This window comes from Biomphalaria glabrata, chromosome 13 (genome assembly GCF_947242115.1).
Source record: "Biomphalaria glabrata chromosome 13, xgBioGlab47.1, whole genome shotgun sequence".
NCBI classification, from domain to species: Eukaryota; Metazoa; Mollusca; class Gastropoda; family Planorbidae; genus Biomphalaria; species Biomphalaria glabrata.
In genome coordinates this window covers 22,460,517-22,484,979 of record NC_074723.1, presented here as the reverse complement: position 1 = coordinate 22,484,979, position 24,463 = coordinate 22,460,517, and the positions used below count along the sequence as shown (strand labels likewise).

At 36.4% G+C, this 24,463-nt stretch overlaps 1 protein-coding gene across 2 annotated transcripts in view; it reads left to right on the top strand.

Annotated features, from left to right (window-relative positions):
- The window catches only part of LOC106074453 (uncharacterized), a 158,283-nt gene that overhangs the window by 89,650 nt on the left and 44,170 nt on the right, over positions 1 to 24,463 (top strand). For both annotated transcript variants that reach the window (XM_056007975.1, XM_056007976.1), the window contains one exon: positions 24,018 to 24,119. In XM_056007975.1, coding sequence (XP_055863950.1) covers positions 24,018 to 24,119 — 102 coding nt within the window. The remainder of the gene's footprint in view (positions 1 to 24,017; positions 24,120 to 24,463) is intronic.

Below are 24,463 nucleotides of genomic sequence, written 5' to 3'. Positions count from 1 at the left end.
TAAAAAAAAATATATATATTGACAAGAAATGAGGATAACACCAAGGCTCTGTTTTATATGGAAATGTTAGGTGTATATCAAAGGGAGTGAACTATTGGTTCGTACTAATATCAAAAGTACATTATGATTACTGCTCGGAATGAGTTGCGGTTCATTACGAGATGACATGTTAAAATGTTATACTTCATTATGACACTTAGAAGTTCAAAGTTCACGTCTTGTTATTAACTATTATCTGACAATGATAACAAAGGTAACAGTCGTTTCAACCTAGTTAATCACAATTAATATTTAATAACAAGACGTGAACTTTGAACTTGTAAGTGTCATAATGGAATATAACATATATATATTAATTTAGTGAAAAAGTCAAGCGTCATCTTTCCATTACTTTTTATATCTTTTTTTTTCTTGTGGCTGTAATGTTCAAACAGAGGAATGCCTTCATTGAGGCTCATGGGAAGCTGACTGCACGCGATCTTCTCTGACGTAAGTGATGGAAATAAAATGGAGTACAGGACGAGAGCGAAGGGTAAAAAAATCTAATACAGAATTGAGATACTCTACTAATTGGAGTTATCTCAACTTTTGCTTGAGTTTTTGTTTGCAAACTAAACACTATGGTCTTTGAAAAACTAAAGTCAAAATTTATCAAATATGATTTTCTGTTCTTTTCATAATGGATTTAGGTAAAAGTATACTCTAGCACCTATACATATAGCATGTTTAAAGTGGGGGCCGTAACTCGTAGTTTTAATGACTGTATTTTATGGTATTCATTCGCTTGCATGATTTAACGTTAATATTTAAAATAAAATTATGTGCTTTTTAATTACGGAAATAGGCTTTAACATTAATTAATACAAAGACAGTTAATAGCAATAAATAATAAAAAATGGTCGGTAGGCATGGCTATTAGCAGTGGCGTAGCAAGGTACTCGTGGGCCCTGGTTCAAGACCATGTTGGTGGGTTCCCTCCTCCAATAAGAAAATAAATTTGTGTGTGAAAAAAATCTATTTGTATCGGTACATTACCAAAAGTCATTCCAATGCAAGTAGTGTAGGCTAAATTTTATATAAGTAATAATAATTCATAATAATGATTCACAATAACTCAATAATAACTCAATGTTTGTTCAACCTCTCAACAGTATTAACCAACAAATGTTTTAGTAGTACACATGAACATTCCGAACATACTTCTATGTGTATAATATTAAACATTGATACCAGCTATAATCTAGTCCTATGCCCATCATTTAACAGCAGAAGGGCTGGTTGGATTGATACCAGCTATAATCTAGTCCTATGCCCATCATGTAACAGCAGAAGGGCTGGTTGGATTGATACCAGCTATAATCTAGTCCTATGCCCATCATGTAACAGCAGAAGGGCTGGTTGGATTGATACCAGCTATAATCTAGTCCTATGCCCATCATTTAACAGCAGAAGGGCTGGTTGGATTGATACCAGCTATAATCTAGTCCTATGCCCATCATGTAACAGCAGAAGGGCTGGTTGGATTGATACCAGCTATAATCTAGTCTTATGCCCATCATTTAACAGCAGAAGGGCTGGTTGGATTGATACCAGCTATAATCTAGTCCTATGCCCATCATGTAACAGCAGAAGGGCTGGTTGGATTGATACCAGCTATAATCTAGTCCTATGCCCATCATTTAACAGCAGAAGGGCTGGTTGGATTGATACCAGCTATAATCTAGTCCTATGCCCATCATTTAACAGCAGAAGGGCTGGTTGGATTGATACCAGCTATAATCTAGTCCTATGCCCATCATGTAACAGCAGAAGGGCTGGTTGGATTGATACCAGCTATAATCTAGTCCTATGCCCATCATTTAACAGCAGAAGGGCTGGTTGGATTGACACTTAAGAAGAGGTCTGAGCACAAATGGAGATAAATTCTAGAAGATAAAAACAATGCGTCCATCGTTTAACAGTAAATAGATCTGTAAATACTTATTGGCTAAAGTTCTGGCCTTCTAAGTGGGGCGGAAAAAAATTATATACATATGTGTGTGTGTGCGTGTACATAATTAATCTTTATTACATTCTGACCCTTTCGGAAGACGTTTATTGTGCCCTAAACTCCCCGCCCTTGCTAGCAAGGGGGTCTGGGGGAGCTCTCAGTGCTCCCCCAGCGCGGGGCTAAGTCCCGCCGCCGAGCACTATTTCTGGTATTGAAAGCCAACAAAATGCATATTTTGAGGTATCTACAGTGCATTATCTTGATATTAAAAAGTTTTATTTCAAAAACCTAATGTGCTATTCTTACTGACTTAGACTGACTTTTTTTTTTTAATTCGAAACCCCATTTAGCTACGATCATAGAATTTGGTGACTGTAGTTTGCTTTAAAATAATATTGAAGAGAGAGGTTTTCAACTCAAAACGCTCTGTAGGGGAATTTTAAACTCAAAACCATCTGAAAGGGTTTTAAATTTTTTAAAAAGCCATCTGGAGGAGGGGGATTTAAACTCAAAACTCAAAGAATTTTAGTGTGTAATTTGCTTCTTTTATATTGAAGAGGTATTTTTTAGCATCAGAACCCTCTGAAGGGGGGGGGGTTTAAACTCAAATCTCCCTTTGGCTACGCTCATAGCATTTTGAGTGCGTAATTTGCTTTTTTTTTTTTAAATATTGAAGAGGTATTTTTCAGCTTCAAACCCCGCTGGCAGGGGGTTTTAAACTCAAAATCCATTTGGCTACGCTCATAGATTTTATAGTGTGTAATTTGCTTTTTTTTATATTTAAGAGGTACTTTTTAGCTTCAAACCCCAACTGGAGGGGGTGGGGGTTAAACTCAAAAGCCCTTTGGCTACGCTCATAGAATTTTGAGTGTGTAATTTGCTTTTTTTATATTGAGAGGGGGTTTTATTTTTGGATGCGGTTTTTAAAGTCAAAATCTTCCTTAGCTGTTTTCTTGGAATTTGGGGATTGTCGTTTGCATTTTTTTTTTGTAGTTTTGTTGATAGAAGAGGGGGATTTAACTGCAAAACCCCTAGTAGGGGGGTTTAAACTCAAAACCCCTATAGGGGGTTTTAAACTCAAAACCCCTGGTAGAGGGATTTTTATCTCAAAATCCCCTGATAGGAGTTTTTTTTTACTCAAAACCATCTGGTAGGGGGTTTTAAACTCAAAACCCCTGGCAGGGGGTTTTAAACTCAAAACCCCCTGGTAGAGGGATTTTTATCTCAAAACCCCCTGATAGTTTTTTTTTGACTCAAAACCCTCTGGTAGGGGGTTTAAAACTCAAAACCCCCTGGTAGAGAGTTTTTAACTCAAAACCCCTTCGGCTGTGCTGTGGTAAGTGATGATTTAGTATTAAAATCTCACCTAAAATAAACAAAATTAAAGCAAAAAATCAGTCACTGAATTCCGTTCCCCCCCCCCTGCGGGGGGGATTTTATTTCGGGAAGGGGGGGTTCCCCCCCCCTGGCTACGCCCATGATTGAAGCTTACATTACAAATGCGTATTACATACATATCAGTATTGCGGTCATATTATATATTGTAGTGGTCGCAATAGAAAAAAATAGTTCATTTTGTACTTGAATGAAATGACACAGACCTGAAGACAGGTCAAGGAAATAAAACTTATTATATACACACAGATTTAGGAGGAGGCTAGCTATTTAGTTTTGCAATGAGATTCAGATGACCAGAAGTTAATGATTCAAAAATGTCGAAGCAGACAAAGAAAATTTAAATTAATTATGGTCCAATTTGAGACTTGAACACTTACACATAGGTAAATAAATAGTAGGACGGAGAAAGCGTCTGGTCTAGACACGCCGTGAGACACTGTCTGGTCTAGACACGCCGTGAGACACTGTCTTGTCTAGACACGCCGTGAGACACTGTTTGGTCTAGACACGCTGTGAGACACTGTTTGGTCTAGACACGCCGTGAGACACTGTTTGGTCTAGACACGCCGTGAGACACTGTTTGGTCTAGACACGCCGTGAGACACTGTCTGGTCTAGACACGCCGTGAGACACTGTCTGGTCTAGACACGCCGTGAGACACTGTTTGGTCTAGACACGCTGTGAGACACTGTTTGGTCTAGACACGCCGTGAGACACTGTTTGGTCTAGACACGCCGTGAGACACTGTTTGGTCTAGACACGCCGTGAGACACTGTCTGGTCTAGACACGCTGTGAGACACTGTTTGGTCTAGACACGCCGTGAGACACTGTTTGGTCTAGACACGCCGTGAGACACTGTTTGGTCTAGACACGCCGTGAGACACTGTCTGGTCTAGACACGCCGTGAGACACTGTTTGGTCTAGACACGCTGTGAGACACTGTTTGGTCTAGACACGCCGTGAGACACTGTTTGGTCTAGACACGCCGTGAGACACTGTTTGGTCTAGACACGCCGTGAGACACATAAACAAGAAACAAGACACACACATGCACGCAACTCTATAAGACTTAATGACTCACAGAGACACATTTAGACATTTGACCTGAAGACATAATCATAGATAAGCTCACAGACTCATAAAACTCGAAAACACGCAAGCAAACACACTGCGGGTTGCCTGCTCGTGTGGTATGCGCTCTGGACTGGTTCGAACTCCGCCCGTAGGCCTTATTCATTGAAGAGTTTTAAAAAAGGCCTATTATTAGAAAATTATAACTTCTGGTAGATTTGTACAATCGCTTAACCAGGATTTTTTCTTGTGTGTGCGGGTTAAAAAATGTTTTATTTTTTAAAACATAACACTGATTTGTTATTAAGAGCAAAATAATCGCTCTGTAAGTTGTATACACTAAAAAAGAGATATTGTCGTTAAAAATGTATTTTAAAAATATTTTCTTCATTTCTAACAGAAGATCCTGTTACATACTTAAAACACATTTTATGTCTCTATAATGGAAGCCAAAATTTTAATGTAGCACATAGGTTACATTCAGTGGGTTCGTTTGATGAGTTTCGTGGCTATGGAGTGTCTGCGGTAATAAGATGCCAGGTACAGCAGAGCCGAGTCAAGGACGTTTGTAAATCTTGCAACTGAAGCTTCCTCTGGATTCTAACTATAGACTCCTTACTTATCAGTCATTGACTAAATCTTATGCTCTTAGAATCAACATGGTAAACGTGTGTGCTAAAGATAGTTGACAGACAAAATGTTTGTTGAACAATCCAAGTTTCTTATCTTTAGACACAAACAGCCAGAATGTTTTCAGTGATTGTCGAGAAATAGAAATCCAACTCTCCAGTTTGGGAAACATGAAGCTAATTGAAGCTCTGTAGGAAGAGCACTGACCAGGGAAAGGCCTAGAATATATAATTCTTACTATAATAGGAAACGAAAATAATTATAATAAAAAAAGAATCTATGTTCATCTCAAAATAGCTCTGGCGTCATAGACCTTGACATTTGGTGATCTAATTCTACAAGAGATTTTGTTCTACTGATCATGTCTCCTCTCCCCCCCCCTCCCCCTCTCTCTCTTTCACTCCCACCTTCTGATTTATTTTTTCTTGTCTATTTCAAATCCTTCCAACAGATACAAAAATGGCCCTAACAAGTGCTGTGATCATACTGACCAACCCGTCTTCTGCTCACACAATATCCATCATGCATATTCAATCAATAGCATTTACACTTCCGCTTCAGGGGAGAGAATCTTTCTTGGCAACTTTTATTTTTAGTGACACTTTATTTTTCATGAATTTGTCCAGCCAAAGAAACTTTAAAAGAGGATGTTTTACATGATTGTATGTTTTATGTCCGTATGTGTGTCTGTCTGCGAATGTGTCATTTCTGGGATCAAGAGGGTGTGTCTCAGTGTGATCAACAAGTTAAGACCAGCCTGGTAAAAGTACTCTACTTGTCACGTGATTTGTGACGCTCTAGTATCGATTCCATTTCCTACAGTTTTTTTTCTTTGAATCTGCTCTTTTGTGGAATCGACATTATATTTCATAAGTATGTGTGATTGACGATTCTCAGTGTAGATTGAAAGTATTTATTTCGAAGTCTTGAATTGCTGATTTGAAACATTCAACCATTCAAAATGTCTCTTAAGATATAAAATACATTCGCTTGAACTCCTTACGGATAAGTTATGACCTTAAATCCAATGATTTTATAACATTTTGCCCTCACATTTATCAAGAAAAACATAAAAATATTATTTTTTTAAAGACAATACCTAGTGTCTACAATTTATAGAGCGATTGTTTTTCTCTTAATAAATAATGAATGTTAGATAAAAAAAACAATGGAACATTTTTTTACCCCGCCCCCCTAACCCTTTCCGCCAGAGAAAGGATCCTGGTTAAGTGAATGTATAGATCTACTACACTTTATAATGTTCCAATGATGGGCCTTTAGATCTAGACTTAGAAGACAATGCGTAAAATTTTCCTGAACATTAATTTATTCAACACTTGAATCAATAATGCTTTACATTCAGAAATCCCGAACGCGATAGCCATTTCAAAACCGATGTTGGATCTAGATCTAGACCTAGTTCTCTAGCCTAATTTATTTATTTCTTTTAACTTTACAAATGATAACGGTCAAACTATAGTTTTCCCCATGTGGCCAACGAGTTAGTAATTCTTTTCCCAACGATCTACATCAACTGTCGAATTTCTAGGAAAATTGTTAAAGCCGTTTTCGAAACCCGTGTCTAGGCTCCACCCACAAGGTTTTTGTTTCCACGAAGTTACGTAAAAACGGACAGGAAAAAAATGCAATAATATTCTTATCAAAAGCTTCCTAAACATTTTTTTTTCTTTAATAGAAATAAACATTAAGAATACCTTAGAATACATAGCCACAACAAGCATCTTGTATCCAGTGGCCAGTTATAACAGTCCATTTTTATTGCGTCGTCATGTTTCTCATGTCGCCGAATAGACGTGTTGGATATCAAGAACAAGAGTCTTTGACAATCAACATGAGGACCACATTTATTCGGAGGTAGCCGCCCGTGTGAAGAAGCTTCCACCATAACCTTTCGCTTTAAGGCCTAAATTCCCCTAATTTGGGGTGGTGGGATGAGGGTTGTCAAGTGGACACACAAAAGAATACCGCCACCCCCTCAATTAACGGTTCTTAGATTTAAAACAACATAATTACAGACTTGCACCTGATACTGAATTTTTATATGGAGTTGGAGGGGGGCTACAATAATAAAAAGCAGAAATATAACGCCCGTTTCCCAGCCGCTCAAGGTTCACGGATGGTCGAATTGAAAAGGGGGAGGCTGTAACTCTATTCTATTTGGTTCACAATTAAGAGGGCGGGGCTGATTTAGAACACAATAATTTTTACAGCCCCTACGCCCTCCCCTTATTGGTATTTTGGATGACGTCACCAACAGATCTATTTAACCTGTTGACATGTTTCTGGTGCCCAATTTACCGGTGGCCAAATTTCCAGTGGCCCTTATTTCCAGACACCATTTAACAAATAGTTCTTTAGTACTAGCAAGGTCAATAAGGTCGTGAACTGAACAGATGTTCTGTCAGTGTCGAAAATCAGACTTTTAAAAAATAAACAAAACAAGAAAAAAAAAGTTAAGCAGTAGCAACCTCCCTCCTCGACTTCATCTCCATCTTATTTCCAGAACTCTGCTTACTGGCCCCATGTTTCCATCCGCCATTATGACCTTTTACATTCGCCCCAAGGGCGATTACCTAGTCTTAGTGACTATGAGGCGAGTCTCTTTCAGAGACTGTGAGATAGAGGTCAACGAATGACCTTTACAAAATAGAATTTAAAATCCTAAACAAAAGCGATGAATCAGGCGGAAATAATTTAAAAAAATATTTCTTTGTAATTATCATTTTGTACACTTGAAAGTTTAGACAAACAAGAACACACCGCTACGAAACCACACAACACTTTGTCTAGACATCACAACACTTTGTCTAGACATCACAACACTCTGTCCATACATCACAACACTTTGTCTAGACATCACAACACTTTGTCTATACATCACAACACTTTGTCTATACATCACAACACTTTGTCTAGACATCACAACACTTTGTCTAGACATCACAACACTTTGTCTATACATCACAACACTTTGTCTATACATCACAACACTTTGTCTAGACATCACAACACTTTGTCTAGACATCGCAACACTTTGTCTATACATCACAACATTTTGTCTATACATCACAAAAGCACATCATTACATCATAACATCTTATCTCAGTCAATGTTTTTCTCCTATGCGTGGTTCAACTAATGGTTTATGTGTGATTTGTGTTCAGTATTCAATTATAGAACTTATTTATTGATATCGTGTTGTTTTAAACACAATCAGGCCATGATCATTGTCACCTCTGACCTTCAGTAGTTCCCCAGAGTTCTCTATTATCTGTTAATAATATGTACTCATTTGGGTGGAAGCTCTGTTTTTTTTTTTACGTTTTAATATTGATATTTTATTCCTAGCGATTATGTTTCTTCAACTCACAATTAGACATTAGAGCAAGTTCATAATAAACAAAAAAAAAAAGTCACCAAAATTTCCAACAATTGACCTCATTCACCAATCGTAAACAAACAAATTTTAGCCACATGATTCTCTAACTCTTCTATACAAATTACGATCTAATTTTAATACACAATGGTTATCATGTGACAGTTGTTTTCGTTGTTTTATCAATATTATCACGTGACTAAATATTGATTGTTTACGATTGGTGAATGAGGTCCATTGGCTTGTCACAGTGGTGAACATTCCACCTGAAAAAAACTTGGGCGTTGGATGAAATAAGTTCTTTGTAAAGCGGTTTGATTAATATGTTATGTTGAATTTTGTAAAACTATTTCTTTTTGTTAGTCTGACGTTTTGGTCATGGTGCCATCAAATTAGTGGCTCTGCCGTTGCAATGTTGGATGAGTAACTCATTTAAAAAAACAAACGAGTAGCACATACAACATTTTGTTAGAATGAACTCTCTTTTGTAGTGTGCAGTGTATACACTAAATATCCAAAGTTCCTTCCGAAGATTACAACATTTTCTTTCAAGTCTTCGGTGTTATGGAGCGTGTGTGTGAGAGAGCTACTGATGTAACCACGAGAAACATGGGCGTATGTCTTGTTGGTCTAAACTGAATAGATTCTGATGAAATCACGAGTTAGTCCTTTAGAGTTAAGGGGAATAAGAGGAGGATCAAACGAGATAACTCTGACGTGAATCATCTTTAATCTTCGGAATCGAAGACATTACCCTTATCAAGTCTAAAGTATCATTTCAGTTGTGTTTCTACCTACATCTACGTTCAAGTTGAATCTGTGTACATTTATATATACATACATCTACGTTCAATTTGAATCTGTGTACATTTATATATACATACATCTACGTTCAAGTTGAATCTGTGTACATTTATATATACATACATCTACGTTCAAGTTGAATCTGTGTACATTTATATTTAAAAGTTATAGGCAATTTTGTTTAAAAGGAAAAAGTTTATTTCAAGTTTTACACTGAGAATTCAATAGGACTACATCGGTTTAGCTCTACTAGATGTTTCGGGCTTGCAAAACAATGAACAACACCCCACGGGACAAAAGAAGACAGCAGGGTTCGTACCCTGGAGCATCATGATCACATTCTGAAGCGCATTTCACTTGACCAGATAAAAAATACTTGTTTTCCAACCTTCGCTGCCTGCTCGTATGAGTCAAACTTGAGTAAACATCAGGAGTGGAGCCCCATAGGTTGACAGCCAACAATGTATTCCTTCCCTCCTTCAACTGAGTTGAAGCTGTACTGTATCTACGTCTGCTGGACTTTGGCTCACACAATAGAGACAACTTGGGATCCATTATCTAAAGCCCATTGATGGGCTACGTAAATGAATTATCATAATAAATACTCACCACAAGAAGTTCATTAATCTATACATCACTCATTATACTGGGATAGGCCTATTCAGACTGACAAAACTGTGGATTTTAATCTCCCTGATCTGCTGTTTAATGACAAAAAAGAACAAACCGCTACCACCATTGACATCGCCCTACCACTATCCCATAATATAAGGAAAACTGAAATGGAAAAACAAAGCCACAATGGGAACCTAGGCTTGGATGTTTATGGATTTTGTCTAAAATAACAATATATAACTTGTTGTTGAATCAACAGAGAGGATAATGACAACTGACCTCACAGGTACCTTCAAGGTCCTTAACATCCCTAAAAAAGATCCTCGTTGCCTGTCAGAGGGTGGTACTGCTGCAGACCTGCCACATCAACAAAAAATTCCTCAGTAAACATTATAAAGGGACTACAATGAATTTGGTTTCTCTCTAACGGTGCCAGAGAATGAATATTCCTTCGTTTTTCACATAATAAAAATATCTATTGGCTCGGGACGTTAGGGCTATAATATTTACAAAACAAGAGTGTGTTGAAGTGGGACCCTGGGCAATAGTATCTACTAATACCGAAAGTCCAGGTTTAATTCATTGGAAAGCAACTAAGTGCATTCACTGATATATTTTTTGTGTGCATCAATCTAAATTTGAGCTAATTAGACAATTACAAACAAAATTTTCGCTTTAGCAAAAATAATTATTTATTAGTATTTCAAAGCTTGGCTAAAACATAACTTAAAACTATATCAATACTGAGTAAAACAAAGCTCAACATTCCAAGTACTTTAGCTTGTGTAGTCTTGATTTGGCCTGACATTGAAGCCGAACACTCTTACAGGAGCTAATTACGTTGTCACAGCTAGTGCTCCGAGTGTGTTTCTGTATGTGTGTGTCTGCAGTGCTGGTTAAGAGAGATACCTATTTGAAGAACAAATTTGGGGGCGAGTGACATACCTATTTATTCTGTTCAATATATGATATTACAGAGTTCTTAATCATTCATTTGGTTTAATTAGTGCTAAAGAAAAATAACTATTGGTCAGGGCTCGGGGTCAACTCTAAAACACGAAGCAAAGATTTGATTTGAATGTTGAATTTAGAAAATCATAACTTTTTTTTTAGGTTGGTGATCAGCGTTAACAAATGTATTACATTTCGTTCAACAAGTTTAACATCAGGAAGGACTCTTTTTCCTGGAGTCTTTTGACTGTCCACGAGAGTTAATGTTAATTGCAAATCCTGGCCACACTAGCCTAGATGAAAGATTGACGTCGGACGAACATTCTGAGAATGTCAGACACCTCCAAACAGAAGTAATTCAAGACTAAACTCTCTGAACTCTTTTGTAGAATTAGGGAAAAGACTTTTTAACCTCTTCTGTGGAACTAGTGAATATATTATCTAATCGGTTCTGTAGAATTAGTGAATAGATTTTCTAATCTCCTCTATAGAACAAATGAAGACAAATTTTTAATTCAGCTGTGGAACTGTGAAGAGACTTTTTCAATATTTTTTTTCTGACTTGTTTATTATTATTATTATTATTATTATGGTTTTATTTAGCGCTACTTTCATGCTTATAGCATGCTCAGAGCTATCGTATGGTAGTTTTAAACTTGGGACTAGGAACCTGTCATCAATGTATGTATTGATTGTCCATATCTAAGTATAGATTACACACACACACACACACGCATACACCGTCACCATCCAACCGTTTGTGTGAGTAGATCAGGTGATGAATATTTTACTCGGGGTATCCACATTCTCCGATGCTGTCCAAGTGGCTAGTGGATGAGGAGGGGGGGGAAGCTGTGCACGAGGACAAAAAGGGGGAGGGGCGACCTGGAGACGTAAAGAGAAGACTGTCATGTCTTAGACTTTCTCTTTTGTCTGTGAGTTTGCAGTTGGGTTGTAGTGGGAAGAAGAAAAGCGTCAGAGAAAAAAAAGCAAGGCCATCTGGAATAAAAACGTGGCCAGTGTGCAGCCGACCATTCCGGGCTCACATAGGTCTCACCAGCCACGCGAGCAAGCACAATACCTCAGTGCAAAGCCCTCAGCCCCCTGGATGACAAAAGTGGTCATCATCGAACCACGATGGACAAACTATATGCATCTATAGTGCACTAGGAACACGTTCCACAACACATCGAGCTGTACCTCTAGTACACTTACACTGTCATGTGCACTAATGTCCAGAAGTGGTCATTGAAGTTCTGGCCTCGAGCAGCAAGCTGTACCTCTAGTACACTTACACTGTCATGTGCACTAATGTCCAGAAGTGGTCATTGAAGTTCTTTCCACATGCCAGGTGCAGTACGCTGAATAGTTCCAACACTCCCGGGCAGTCTGAATACAATGAATTCGCCCGACGTTTTAACTTCACAATTTGAAACTTTAACTCGATTAGTAACTTTGAGAGTGAGTAACGTCACAAGGTCACTGCTTTGTAACATAACGACGCAACATGAACCAAGTATTGTGACCTCAAAGATGTTTAAATACATTTCTACTTAGGAACTGGTCAAATAAATTTCTACGTAGGAACTGGTCAAATACATTTCTACTTAGGAACTGGTCAAATAAATTTCTACGTAGGAACTGGTCAAATACATTTCTACTTAGGAACTGGTCAAATAAATTTCTACGTAGGAACTGGTCAAATACATTTCTACTTAGGAACTGGTCAAATACATTTCTACGTAGGAACTGGTCAAATACATTTCTACTTAGGAACTGGTCAAATACATTTCTACTTAGGAACTGGTCAAATAAATTTCTACGTAGGAACTGGTCAAATAAATTTCTACGTAGGAACTGGTCAAATAAATTTCTACGTAGGAACTGGTCAAATACATTTCTACTTAGAAGCTGATCAAATACATTTCTACGTAGGAACTGGTCAAATACATTTCTACGTAGGAACTGGTCAAATACATTTCTACATAGGAACTGGTCAAATACATTTCTACTTAGGAACTGTTTAAATACATTTCTACTTAGAAGCTGATCAAATACATTTCTACTTAGGAACTGGTCAAATAAATTTCTACTTAGAAGCTGATCAAATACATTTCTACTTAGGAACTGTTCAAATACATTTCTACTTCGAAACTGGTCAAATACATTTCTACGAAGGAACTGGTCAAATACATTTCTACAAAGGAACTGGTCAAATACATTTCTACTTTTCTACTTAGAAACGTCAAATACATTTCTACTTCGAAACTGGTCAAATACATTTTACTTTAGAACTGTTCCTTCGCTCTAATCTAGATCTTGTGCATATCACGTGAAAAAAGTTGTTTTTTCCAAACAATTCCCACTTTAGCAGTCTATTTATTTCTTCTAATGCTTCATTATTGCCAGAAGTATTTTCCTGTGAGCTTAGCGCACGTTCTGCTATTACTGTCCAGCTCGTTTCTACACAGGACGGTGCGCAAAATGTGCCTGTGCCTCTTTTTTTATTTTGTTCCACTCCTTAATGACGACAAGAAACATTTGAGATGGTCTCAGGAATTCCCGCTAGAGCTATGTGGAATTACTAAGACGTACGTAGGATTTAAATTTAAGATGATTATATTTTGAAACATAATAATTGTCTAATTAATGTTTTCACTGTATGGTCAATAAGGTAGTATCTTTCCAATGTCTAGGAAAATCGTTTCAGACTAATAACAGGAAATGGGAAAAAAGGGGATTTAAAGCCTTACAAATTGAAAGTTTCTGTTCGAGATTTGAATGTTACATGAGAGTTCCAAAATAGCAGATATCTTGTCATGTGAGAACGACGAGGATGTGATGTGGCCATGACAACGACTACTCTACTTTTCAGACAAGAACGTGGCCGATCTCAGAACTTGGCAACGTATGTCCTACAAATATATTTAATTTAAGACAACTAATATATTTTTAAGATGTTATTACTAGTTTACGAAACTACTACTATCCCGTAGTCTGTTGGACCATTGGGGCACCATACAAGATTTGTCGACCGTCTTTCTCCACTCCTCCCTGCTACCTTGTATAGAATCTCTTTCCATGGCAGGCCCGTCCATTCTATTATATTGTCTTCCCATCGCTTTCTCTGTCTGCCTCTTCTTTTTCCTGGTACTGTTCCTTGGAGGAAGGTTTTTGCGATTCCTGAAGAGATTATAAGAGATAAATAGGAAGATACGGAGAGAGATGTAGATAAGTAATGAGAGGTTGGAAGATACGGAGAAAGATGTAGATAAGTAATGAGAGGTTGAAAGATACGGAGAGAGATGTAGATAAGTAATGAGAGGTTGGAAGATACGGAGAAAGATGTAGATAAGTAATGAGAGGTTGGAAGATACGGAGAGAGATGTAGATAAGTAATGAGAGGTTGGAAGATACGGAGAGAGATGTAGATAAGTAATGAGAGGTTGGAAGATACGGAGAGAGATGTAGATAAGTAATGAGAGGTTGGAAGATACGGAGAGAGATGTAGATAAGTAATGAGAGGTTGGAAGATACGGAGAGAGAGATAAATAATGAGAGGCTGGAAGATACGGAGAGAGAGAGAGAGAAATTAAATAATTCTAACAACACAAAAATTTCAATAGCCAAAAGGATGATGTAAGAAAACTGACTACTCTTTCAGCATAAACTAGCACAGTGTCTGTCTGTATGAGATGTGCGTTATATAAGTGTTTTAAAATCTTCAACCCAACTCCATGATGACGCCCCTGTTCAGAAATGTGCAGGAGTGTGTGTGTGTGTGTGATTAGCTCTCTTGACAAAGCTGAAGGTCGCGTGTTGCCAGAAAGAAAAGATCGTAGTGGATGAGCTGTCGGGAGAGAACTGACAGTCAAAGAAGGAGCCACTCGAATCTGTGCAGGGAGAGAAACAACAACCGCAGCAAAAACACAACAAAACATAAAAACACAAAAACAAAACCAAAAAAAAAACCCAGCTAGGAGATAAATACTCAATAATTCACAAGCTCTGAAACAAAATCTGAACTGGTTTATAGACATTACAGAAATACATGAGGTTTTTGGATTCCGAGGGGTCCAGGGTTCGAATCCGGTGAAGACTGGTATTTTTTATTTCCACTCAACATTTATGGGCACCTGACAATAGTTGAAAAGAAGTAAAGTCGGTTGGTCATTGTGCTGCCCATATGACACTCTCGTAAACCTCGTGGGCCATAGATGACCTTTACATCATCTGGACCCGGAGATCGCAAGGTTTGAAAGGAGACCTTTTCTTTTACTTTTATGAGATATCACAGGGATTAAAACAAGATGGTCAAGTCTGGAAAGATTGGGCTAAAGCTAAAAGCAAAACAAGCAAAATATTTTTACAAATTCTTTTTTAAACTCAAAATGTTGAAATTATTTCCCTTATTCAAGAGTATTAATTACCAATTATTAAGTGACTGATTTTTAAAAAATGTATTCATGTTTTGCTTTTTTACAATAAATAATTTGTTAATTTTTCAACTTAATCCTAAAATGGGAGTACAAAATAAATAACGTGTTCAATTATCTAAAGGGACGAAACCCTACTTATTTAGCCGTATCTATGAATACTGAAGAATTAATTCCCCTTGTTGGTATCATACAAAATAATTAATTAACAGTAATTAGTTGACTAATTGATTTTTAAAAAATTGATTCATGTCTTGTTATGCCAATGAATAACTATGCAAAGTTTCAACTTGATCCGAGAATGAGTCTTATCTTATTTTATCTTATAGACGTTAATTTAAAAAAATAGATGATTACACCCTAAGCGTGTTCCTAGATCAATCTAGTCATGCATGTTAATCAATGACTTAAATTCTGTGAAGTCATTGGTTTTCCTGGCTGACTCAGGCAACCCATTCCATGCTCTAATAGCACTAGGAAAGAAGGAGCATTTGTACGAATTTGTCCTAGCATATGGAACAAGGAATCTGATATATAGATAGATAGATAGACAGTCACAGTTGATAGAAGCTTTGTAATCAAGTCATTTTAAAGATATTGATAATCAACGTCTTCTATTTTTAAAGAACACTAAGATTCGTTTGCTAGAGTTGACTGTTTGGTGAGGCTAGAGGCCGAGTCCAGATGATAACATTTACATCTTATCCTCTTTCACTTTGACGTTAGAGAGAATAATCTTTTGTAGGTGTGCGTCGTGAAAAAAAAGCTTCTACTGTTTTTCTGATGCCTGACTTTCCGTTTGTCACGTTAAAACCTCACTAACGAAATGTGACATATTAAGTGATAATATAATTTAATGCCACTAAAATAAAAAAAAATAACATCTTGAGCTAATGTAAAAAAAAATTGCGTGTTAATTAAAATCAGTAAGATAGATAGGGTATTGATCGTAAAGAAGAAGATCCATGGATTCGTATTGCTGTACGATGCAGCGCTGTGTCGAGTCTCGGCTGAATGCAACTACGTAGCTATGTATGCACCAAGTAGAAAGATGTATGGAATACAAACACGGATACCTTGGGAAGTCCTATAACACTATTTATAATACAATTTATAATACGATTTATAACACGATTTATAACTCAATTTATAACACGGTTTATAATACAATTTATAATACGATTTATAACACGATTTATAACTCAATTTATAACACGGTTTATAATACAATTATAGCACGATTTAAAACACAATTTATAACACGATTTATAACAATTTCTAACACAATTTATAAAACGGTTTATAACATTATTTATAACTTAAACTTTAAAACTGGGATTATAAAAGAAAGCTTGTTTAGGCGATATGAATCGGCTCCAGAGGATGTGTGACGTCAGCGTTAATTAGAATAAATAAAACATTATCTCGAGGCTTAAAATGGCGCGCCCATAATCAAGCAAGTTCGATTGACAAAGATAAAGTGGAGATGGAGATACGTTATCAGTGATATGATCCTAAGTATTCTAATCGTTGTCATCTCTCAAATAAGTTCACTACTTACACCACACCTTGACCTTTGAGCATTACATCATACAATTTGCGCAGGATGCATCTGACATCCACTACATCAAATAGAAGTCATATAACTAACCCATATATACAATATATCTACTAGTTTACATCTATTATTAGATTTCTCAACAATAATGAAGAGGGTATGGGGAACACTATAAGTATAAACACTATGATAACTTGTCAGAAATATCAAAATAACCATATTTATATATTAGATGAAATGAGTTCTTGAAGTCAAAGCCTCAACAGCACAGTTACACAATGGTTAAGTAAAAATATTTAAACTGGCATGAGATGACCAAAGATGAAGTGACCAAAGATGAAATGAGCGGGGTTCATAGGTGCAACATTAATACGTTTTTTTCCAAAAAGCCTAATTTTTGTTTATAACTAACTTTAAATTTTAAATGCTCAAACCTATAAACCATTTTTAAAACAAGATCTTTAAAAATGCCAGTCCTGATATGTACCTAATTAAATAGCAATCATCATTCATATAATGAACTGATTTTGTGGATAACGTTTTACAGTATTCACATCGATAATAAATAATCTACTGCAAGTCTAATAACGCAATCAGTGAATAATTGAGGATAATTTTATTTATGCCGGTCGATTAAATTACGTACAAGGTTATGGGAAATGTGACCGAGATTTTGTGGTTGGTTGGTGAATGGGTACATGGATGGATTGCTGGGTGGGTGAATAAGTAGATAGATTGATTGGTGGTTGGGTAAGTAGATAGATGGATAGATGGCTGGGTGGTTGGGATGATCCGATGGATGGTTGGGTGGTTGGGATGATCCGATGGATGTATGGATGGTTGGGTGGGTGGTTGGGATGGTTGGGTGGGTGGTTGGGATGATCCGATGGATGGGTTGGTGGGTGGTTAGGATGGATGTATGGATGGTTGGGTGGTTGGGATGATCCGATGGATGTATGGATGGTTGGGTGGGTGGTTGGGATGGATGTAAAGAGAGTCGTTTCCGATGTAACAACCTTTCTCACCTGATTAAGTTGCATGTTTGTACATAAATAATTCACTGGACAAGCAACAAAAAAACACACTTTTTTTTTGTTTACAATTCCTCTATTCAGCTTGCAAATTCTTCATCGGCAAAACATGTGCAGAACCTGGAAAGGAATCTCGAAAACGACTCTAACAATTTTCCTAGAAATTTGACAGTTTATGTTAAACTTTGGGAAAAGAATTACTAGCTAATTGAGCTATAAATAGATGTTCATTATATTTTGCGCACCGTCTGCTGGGGCTAGCGGCCTATTATAAAATTTGTATATATCTAAATAGATTTATACATACCCTCAGGGCCATAGGCGAGGTGAATTTGGTGGCACCCAAATGAAATAGAAAAATAAAAAAAATATACCACGAACAAAAAAAAGTACGCAATTTGTTTAAAACCTAGTGTCCTCCAGCAATAATAGTGGAGCTATTTCTTCTTTAACAAGCATTGGTTTGAGTCCTGTGCAAGACCCCTATCAATCGGAGGCTCTGGACTACTGTCTGGTTTGCCTATGTATAAGGCAGGTCCTGATTCCCTTAACGGTTAACAAGGATTTGATTTGAAAAGAATGGGGGGGGGGGGGGATAGGGAGGGGTTAAAAAATATTCAATTTGTTCTAAATCTATCATTCCTTAGTTATAAGTAGCCAAACAATTGCTTTCACTACCCCTGCAGCACTTTTTTACAATATCGATTTTATTCATTTTATAAACTATTTTTATGTTACTTGTTATCATGTCAAGTGAAAAAAAAAACAATGAGGTAAATAAGAAAGTCAAGTCTAGATGTCTGGTGACAGAGAGAATGTCAAGATTTTGGTCCCTGGTGGAGAAAAACACACACACACAGATACAAACTTGCGCACACATACACACAAACACAATGGATGTCTATGATTTCTTGACCGTCTCTAATCATGTAGATTTGAATGGAGTTATTTCCCCCTTTTAATACCACAAGAGTGATCGAACTGCTAAACCTTGGCAAGCTTCGTTGATGTCACGCAATCTGGGCCGAGGGGGGGGGGGGGAAGCAGAAAGAGAGAAGAAGAGGCAGGGAGAGAGAGAGAGAGAGAGAGAGAGAGAGCAGTAAATAAAGTAATAAAATCTTTGGCTTATTTGATCCTTTATTTAGCGGCCTCCAAAGGGGGAAAAAACCTTATTAATTATGTGTCTTCTGTCCGTCCGTCTGTCTGTCATGCTTACATCTAAAAAATATAAGTGTTATTGAAACCCCATTTTACGATATTATGTGGCTTGCTAAAAATATTTGCAATGGCTACTTTTGGTCTTCTGCAATCAAATCTTTTCGTTTTAAAATTAAATATGCAAACGTTGTTTTTTTTTGGTCATGCAAAAACACCAATCGTAAAGCAAATTTGAAATGTCTTATGTGTTAGTCGAAGAATATGTAAGCTGGGGGCTCCAAACTGAGGAGCGTATTGTATAATTTATGGGCTCCAAACCAAGGAATATAATATGTAGGTTGTGGGTTTCAAACTGAGGAGCACTATTTGTAGGTTGGGAGCTGTATACTTAGAGGCAACAGAAGTAGTTTGGCAGCAAGACGTAACTGAAGTCGGGAGTTCTGCCCATTAATTGGTTTTAAGTTCATCCACAAAATAAAAAAAATTCACGAAATCTATGTATGAAAAAATTAATGGACTCCAAGAATACCCCCCCCCCCCCCCACTATACCTTCGCTTGGCAAGGCTGTGGAGAGATGACAACTGATCAGTTCTTGGTGTAGGTTACAAAACAAATAACACTACAAGTTCATTGTTCTAGTGGAGACATCGAAAAAGGTTAGTTTTTTTTTTTAAATCCCTAATAAGGGACTTTGTCGTGGATGCCCCATCTCCCCCTTTTTAACGAAACATTTTTTCAGTCCCTCATCCATCCCTGGCACTCTCCCCGGCCAGGCTGAGGGATTAGATATTATGTTAATTTAGTATAGATGAAGCTGAGATGTTTAAGGTTGGGTTAATTACCATATCAATTGAAGGAATTTTGTTGGGTTACGGTTGTTTCATTGGTTCATCTAGCGCGACATATGGTGTACAGAAAATGGAGAGAAAAAAAAAGACGGGCAAAAGGTTAACTTCCAGACTTTTCTCTTCTCTCTATCTCATTTCTTTTTCCACTCCCAATGTTAGCTCACACTTTCGCCATAGTAAAATATATATTTATAAAAAAGTAAAAAAAACCCACATAAAACAAGGTTACAAGATGGTTTGTGTAGAAACACAAACTCAAATCGGCCCCCTCGAGTGGTCTATTCAGGCAGGTAAAAAGACAGATTTCAATATTTTTAGCATAAATATCAAAAGCTATGATCTACAAACTATCAACAGCAAAAGCCCTATCTACGTCCATACACAATGAGCGTGTCGAAAGTGTTACCGATAGTATTGTATTGTTAGAGCGACTGACGATATCATACCACAGGGTACGGAGATATATAAAAAAAAATTTCTTTCATCACTGTTAATATTCATATGTATTCAATATTAATTTTAACTGATTGTTATGAAGATATGGTTCAGTGTGAGCCTGACCAAACTGATGCTATTAAATGATCACCTAATGGATGGTTTTGTTAAGGGCCAATCTCTCATTCAAGGCGTCAAGGAAGAAATCTTTCCCTTTGCATAAGTGTCTAAAGGATTTTTGTCACATGCAAAATAAAGTCTACTTGTATAATACAAAACAATGCTTATCAAATGCTGTTTTAAAATGGATTTGACATAAATATGTTACCGCTTGTTATGGATTGTGTGTGTATGTTTCTATGGTGACGCCTGAGTCCCACCTTCACGTGAGAAGAGGTTTGCGATTGGTTGTGAATGAAGCAAGATAAGTGAAATTGTCGTCAGTGGTGTTGGCGACGAGAGACGAGTTGTTTTTATTGTTGAGTTAGATTTTATTGAAAATAACATTTGCTAATTTGCTATTATTACTAAAGTCTACTACATTTATTTCATTTTATCTCATGTTAATTTTGTTTATATTGTAATAAAAGCTATATATAATATTGTTCACATAGAAATATTTTCAAGTTATTTCAAAATTTTATGCGAAATCCGTTATTGTGCAGACTACCTAGCCTATTTGCAAATTAACTGATTTGCTCCGTTAATGGGCGAAATTTGCACTACGGTTTCGGTACCGTTAAAGTTGAGATTAAGGTTAGTTTATGGTTAGGGTTAGAGTTAGGTTTTCAGTATTAAGGGTATGGTTTAGGTGTAGGGTTAGTGGTAAGAGTAGGGATCAGGATTAGTGTTACGGGTTTGGTTAGAGTTTGGATTGTATTTTAAACATATTTTTTTCTCTCTCACTTTAACAAGTGCCTATTGGTCATGTACAGTTTATCTAGGGAATTAGCACATTACTTCCGCAATGTGAATCAAGGAAAAAGAATGTTGCGTACACTAGCACATGAGTGTAACCAATCTGTGCATCAACGGTGTGTCGCACTTTATCGGTAACATACACCCAGGGCCGCCGCAGGATATGGCCGCCTGCGTGCGAAATTTAAAAATGCCGCCCCCCCCCCCTTACATTTTAAAAAATGTTTAGAATAGAAATTAACGTAATACAATTTCAATATAAACATTCCTTTTTTTTTTTTCGAAAATAGTGTTGCCAACATAATTTTTAAGCGTTAAAAAATTTCTTCATGGAGTTCTTCCTGGCGTCTGAAACGCCCTTTTTTTCTCGTAAAAAGAAGAGAGAATATTTTTAAAAGGCGAATATTAATGTGTTTTCTTTTAGAGCGGACTTTTCATTCTTGTAAAAATAAAAGTTGATGGTCCCAAGGGGCAGCCCTGGTCAACAGTATTATGCGAGGACATTCCAAGTACATATAACACACGGACGTGTGAAATGGGCGTGGTCTTTTTATGATTATCTTCGTGGAAAGTAAGACGTCTCTGTCGCGGACCTTTATTTCACACAACAATCGTCACTAGAATGAAGTGTAATAGTCGGAAGAAAGTCGACCAGTCTGAGATAAGAAAACCCAGAAGAATCAGACTAGCGGAGACGTATAGACAGGATCTCTTTTAAAAGTTTGTACCCACATTGTTGCATATGCCTCTCGCGAAAACACTCTACATTTGACAAAGTCTTATTATGAACGACGTTTCTTACTTAAGATATTTTAATTTTTAAATATTGGTAATAATATAATTTTACTAATATTACTAAAATATTAATAACTACAATGAAAATAAATCCTTTTTTTTTGTCGTCCCCCTCAACCCCCTAGCTGTTGGTCGGTCGTTGGCTTGTAGCTTACAAATTAATGTAGATCTACATCTATAATCACCCAAAACTTGTCTACGCTCAACTAACGGCCATTTCTTAACATACAAGTGAATTGACTTTATAATGACTAGATCTGCTTGCAAGGCGGGTGGTTTGTACTAAACAATAATATTCATATGTAGTAAGTAGATACTAAGAAGAAAAAAGAAACAAATGTGTTGAGTCGAGTGTTGACTGATCTGCTTCTGTAAGAGTCATTCAAAACAAATATTAAAAACAATCCGCGAAAATTCAAGGCCAGAAAGGAGTAGGCGCCTATAGAAAAACCCGCGGGAATCTTTCGCACGCCGCTCAATTTTGTTTCTCATAAGTTTCCAAAATAACTTCCATGTACAAATATCTTTTTTTAATTTTTTTTTAAAGGGTAATGGAATAATTAGGATTTATATAAAACATTAAAATATTTAAGTAATTTTAAAAATTAAACAAAAAATTTAAAAAATAAAGATACCTTGGAATAATGATTTGGCCGCCCCCTAAATTCGGCCGCCTGCGTGCAATGCACACATTGCACAATAGGTAGCGGCGGCCCTGCGTACACATACTTTATGCACTCGTTCTGTTTTAAAACAAAAGTAAACACTTTCTTTAAAATTTTTGTAGTTTGTATAGTTTAAAAAACTTTAGTAATACAAATATTTTATAAACATATTTTAGGAATCAATAAAACGTTTGCGTATATTTCTTAAAAATATATAGTAATGGTATTCGTGGTTATTAATACAATCACCCCTGCATTGTTAGTGTTGTTTTTTAGTGCATAGTTGTAAAGTGGTGTAGGCCCTAATTTATTTAAAAAAAAGCAACAACACCTTGAATATTTAATTTTTAAAAAATTAACATTTCGTTTTCAGAAAACAAAAAAGTAGCAGGTCCACCAGAACTTTGCAAGTTCTAAAATATCATGATTGTCACATAGTCAATATCTTGTCTAGGTTTTATAATCGTAATGGGGCGATGGACAAAACTGATAGAGGCTTTTCTCCTGTTGGGGGCCGCTCAAAATGGAATGGTCTATTTTGACAAATTATCAATATCCTATCGGTCTGAAATTATACACATAACATTGTGCAGTTTATTGCAAGTTTAGAAAGAATAATATAGTTTGGCTTAACTATCAGATTTGTCTTTTACAATTTTTGTTGATTAAAGTAAAATATCTGACGTTCTTTTCATTTTTGATTCATTCAGATGTTATTTATAATTTTATATTGCTATATCATTATTTTTTTTTTACCTTTTGTTTTATATACAATTTTCATAATACGCATTAGGGTTTGCGAGTTTTTTTTTTTTTTTTTTGTCTAAGGGATATAACTCATGTTTTGATCATTTCGTTGGGATTAATTTGTATGTATGAGTTGTCTTTCTTATATATAAATAGATTTTATTTAAAAAATAATATTTCCCCATATAGGTCTTAAGGCTAAAGTTACGGTTTCCCCCTTTGCTGTAACCAAAGATTAACTAGGGGATATTTGTTACTAGCTAAACTACCAACCACTTTAATGTTTTCATTTTCCTTTAGCCAAGTACCCTATTGAAGAAAATTGCAACTCTATTGACATTATTCTAGGATCGTTAAATGATTTGAACCCTAGACCCTTGCTTCGGCCAAAAAAAAAAAAAAATAGCAACTTTGTACGCTTGAATATCATCCGGATCTTTAAAAATCGTTTTCATTTTATTCGATTCAGTGAATTTTTTTTGAAAAAGTTAATTCACATTTCATTTTAATTCATTTTACGATTACACCTGTAGCACAAGCCTAAGATGTAATATTTGACATTTTTCAGGCACATGGAATATTACAATAGTGGAAGGTTTATGGATGAATTGTACCTATACAACAATGACATCCGGCCTAGTCACAGAGTGCCAGTTTTCTCATGGAAGAAGTAAGTACTTCAGAGCAGTAGATTTCTTCAAGGGAGGCTATCAATTCTGATAAATAGTTTTTGTACTCAGTAGATTATTTCCCTTTATAAATATGGCTTTCTTTTTCTTGTATCGGCCAATCGCCTCAGTTCCAAACAAAAACCTATTTGAAAGAGAATCGAGACCGCTGCAACAGAATGTGGGGAAAGAGAAGAAATGTTTTTCTCGTTTGTTTGCAATTTAAAATAGGGTCTATTTATTGTTGTATTTTTTTTAATTTGTATCCTGCCAAGAACTAATGAACGGTTTAATTTAGTTCCGTGTAGTGAAAACAAAAGCACTCGAAAGCTAACAATGTTAGATT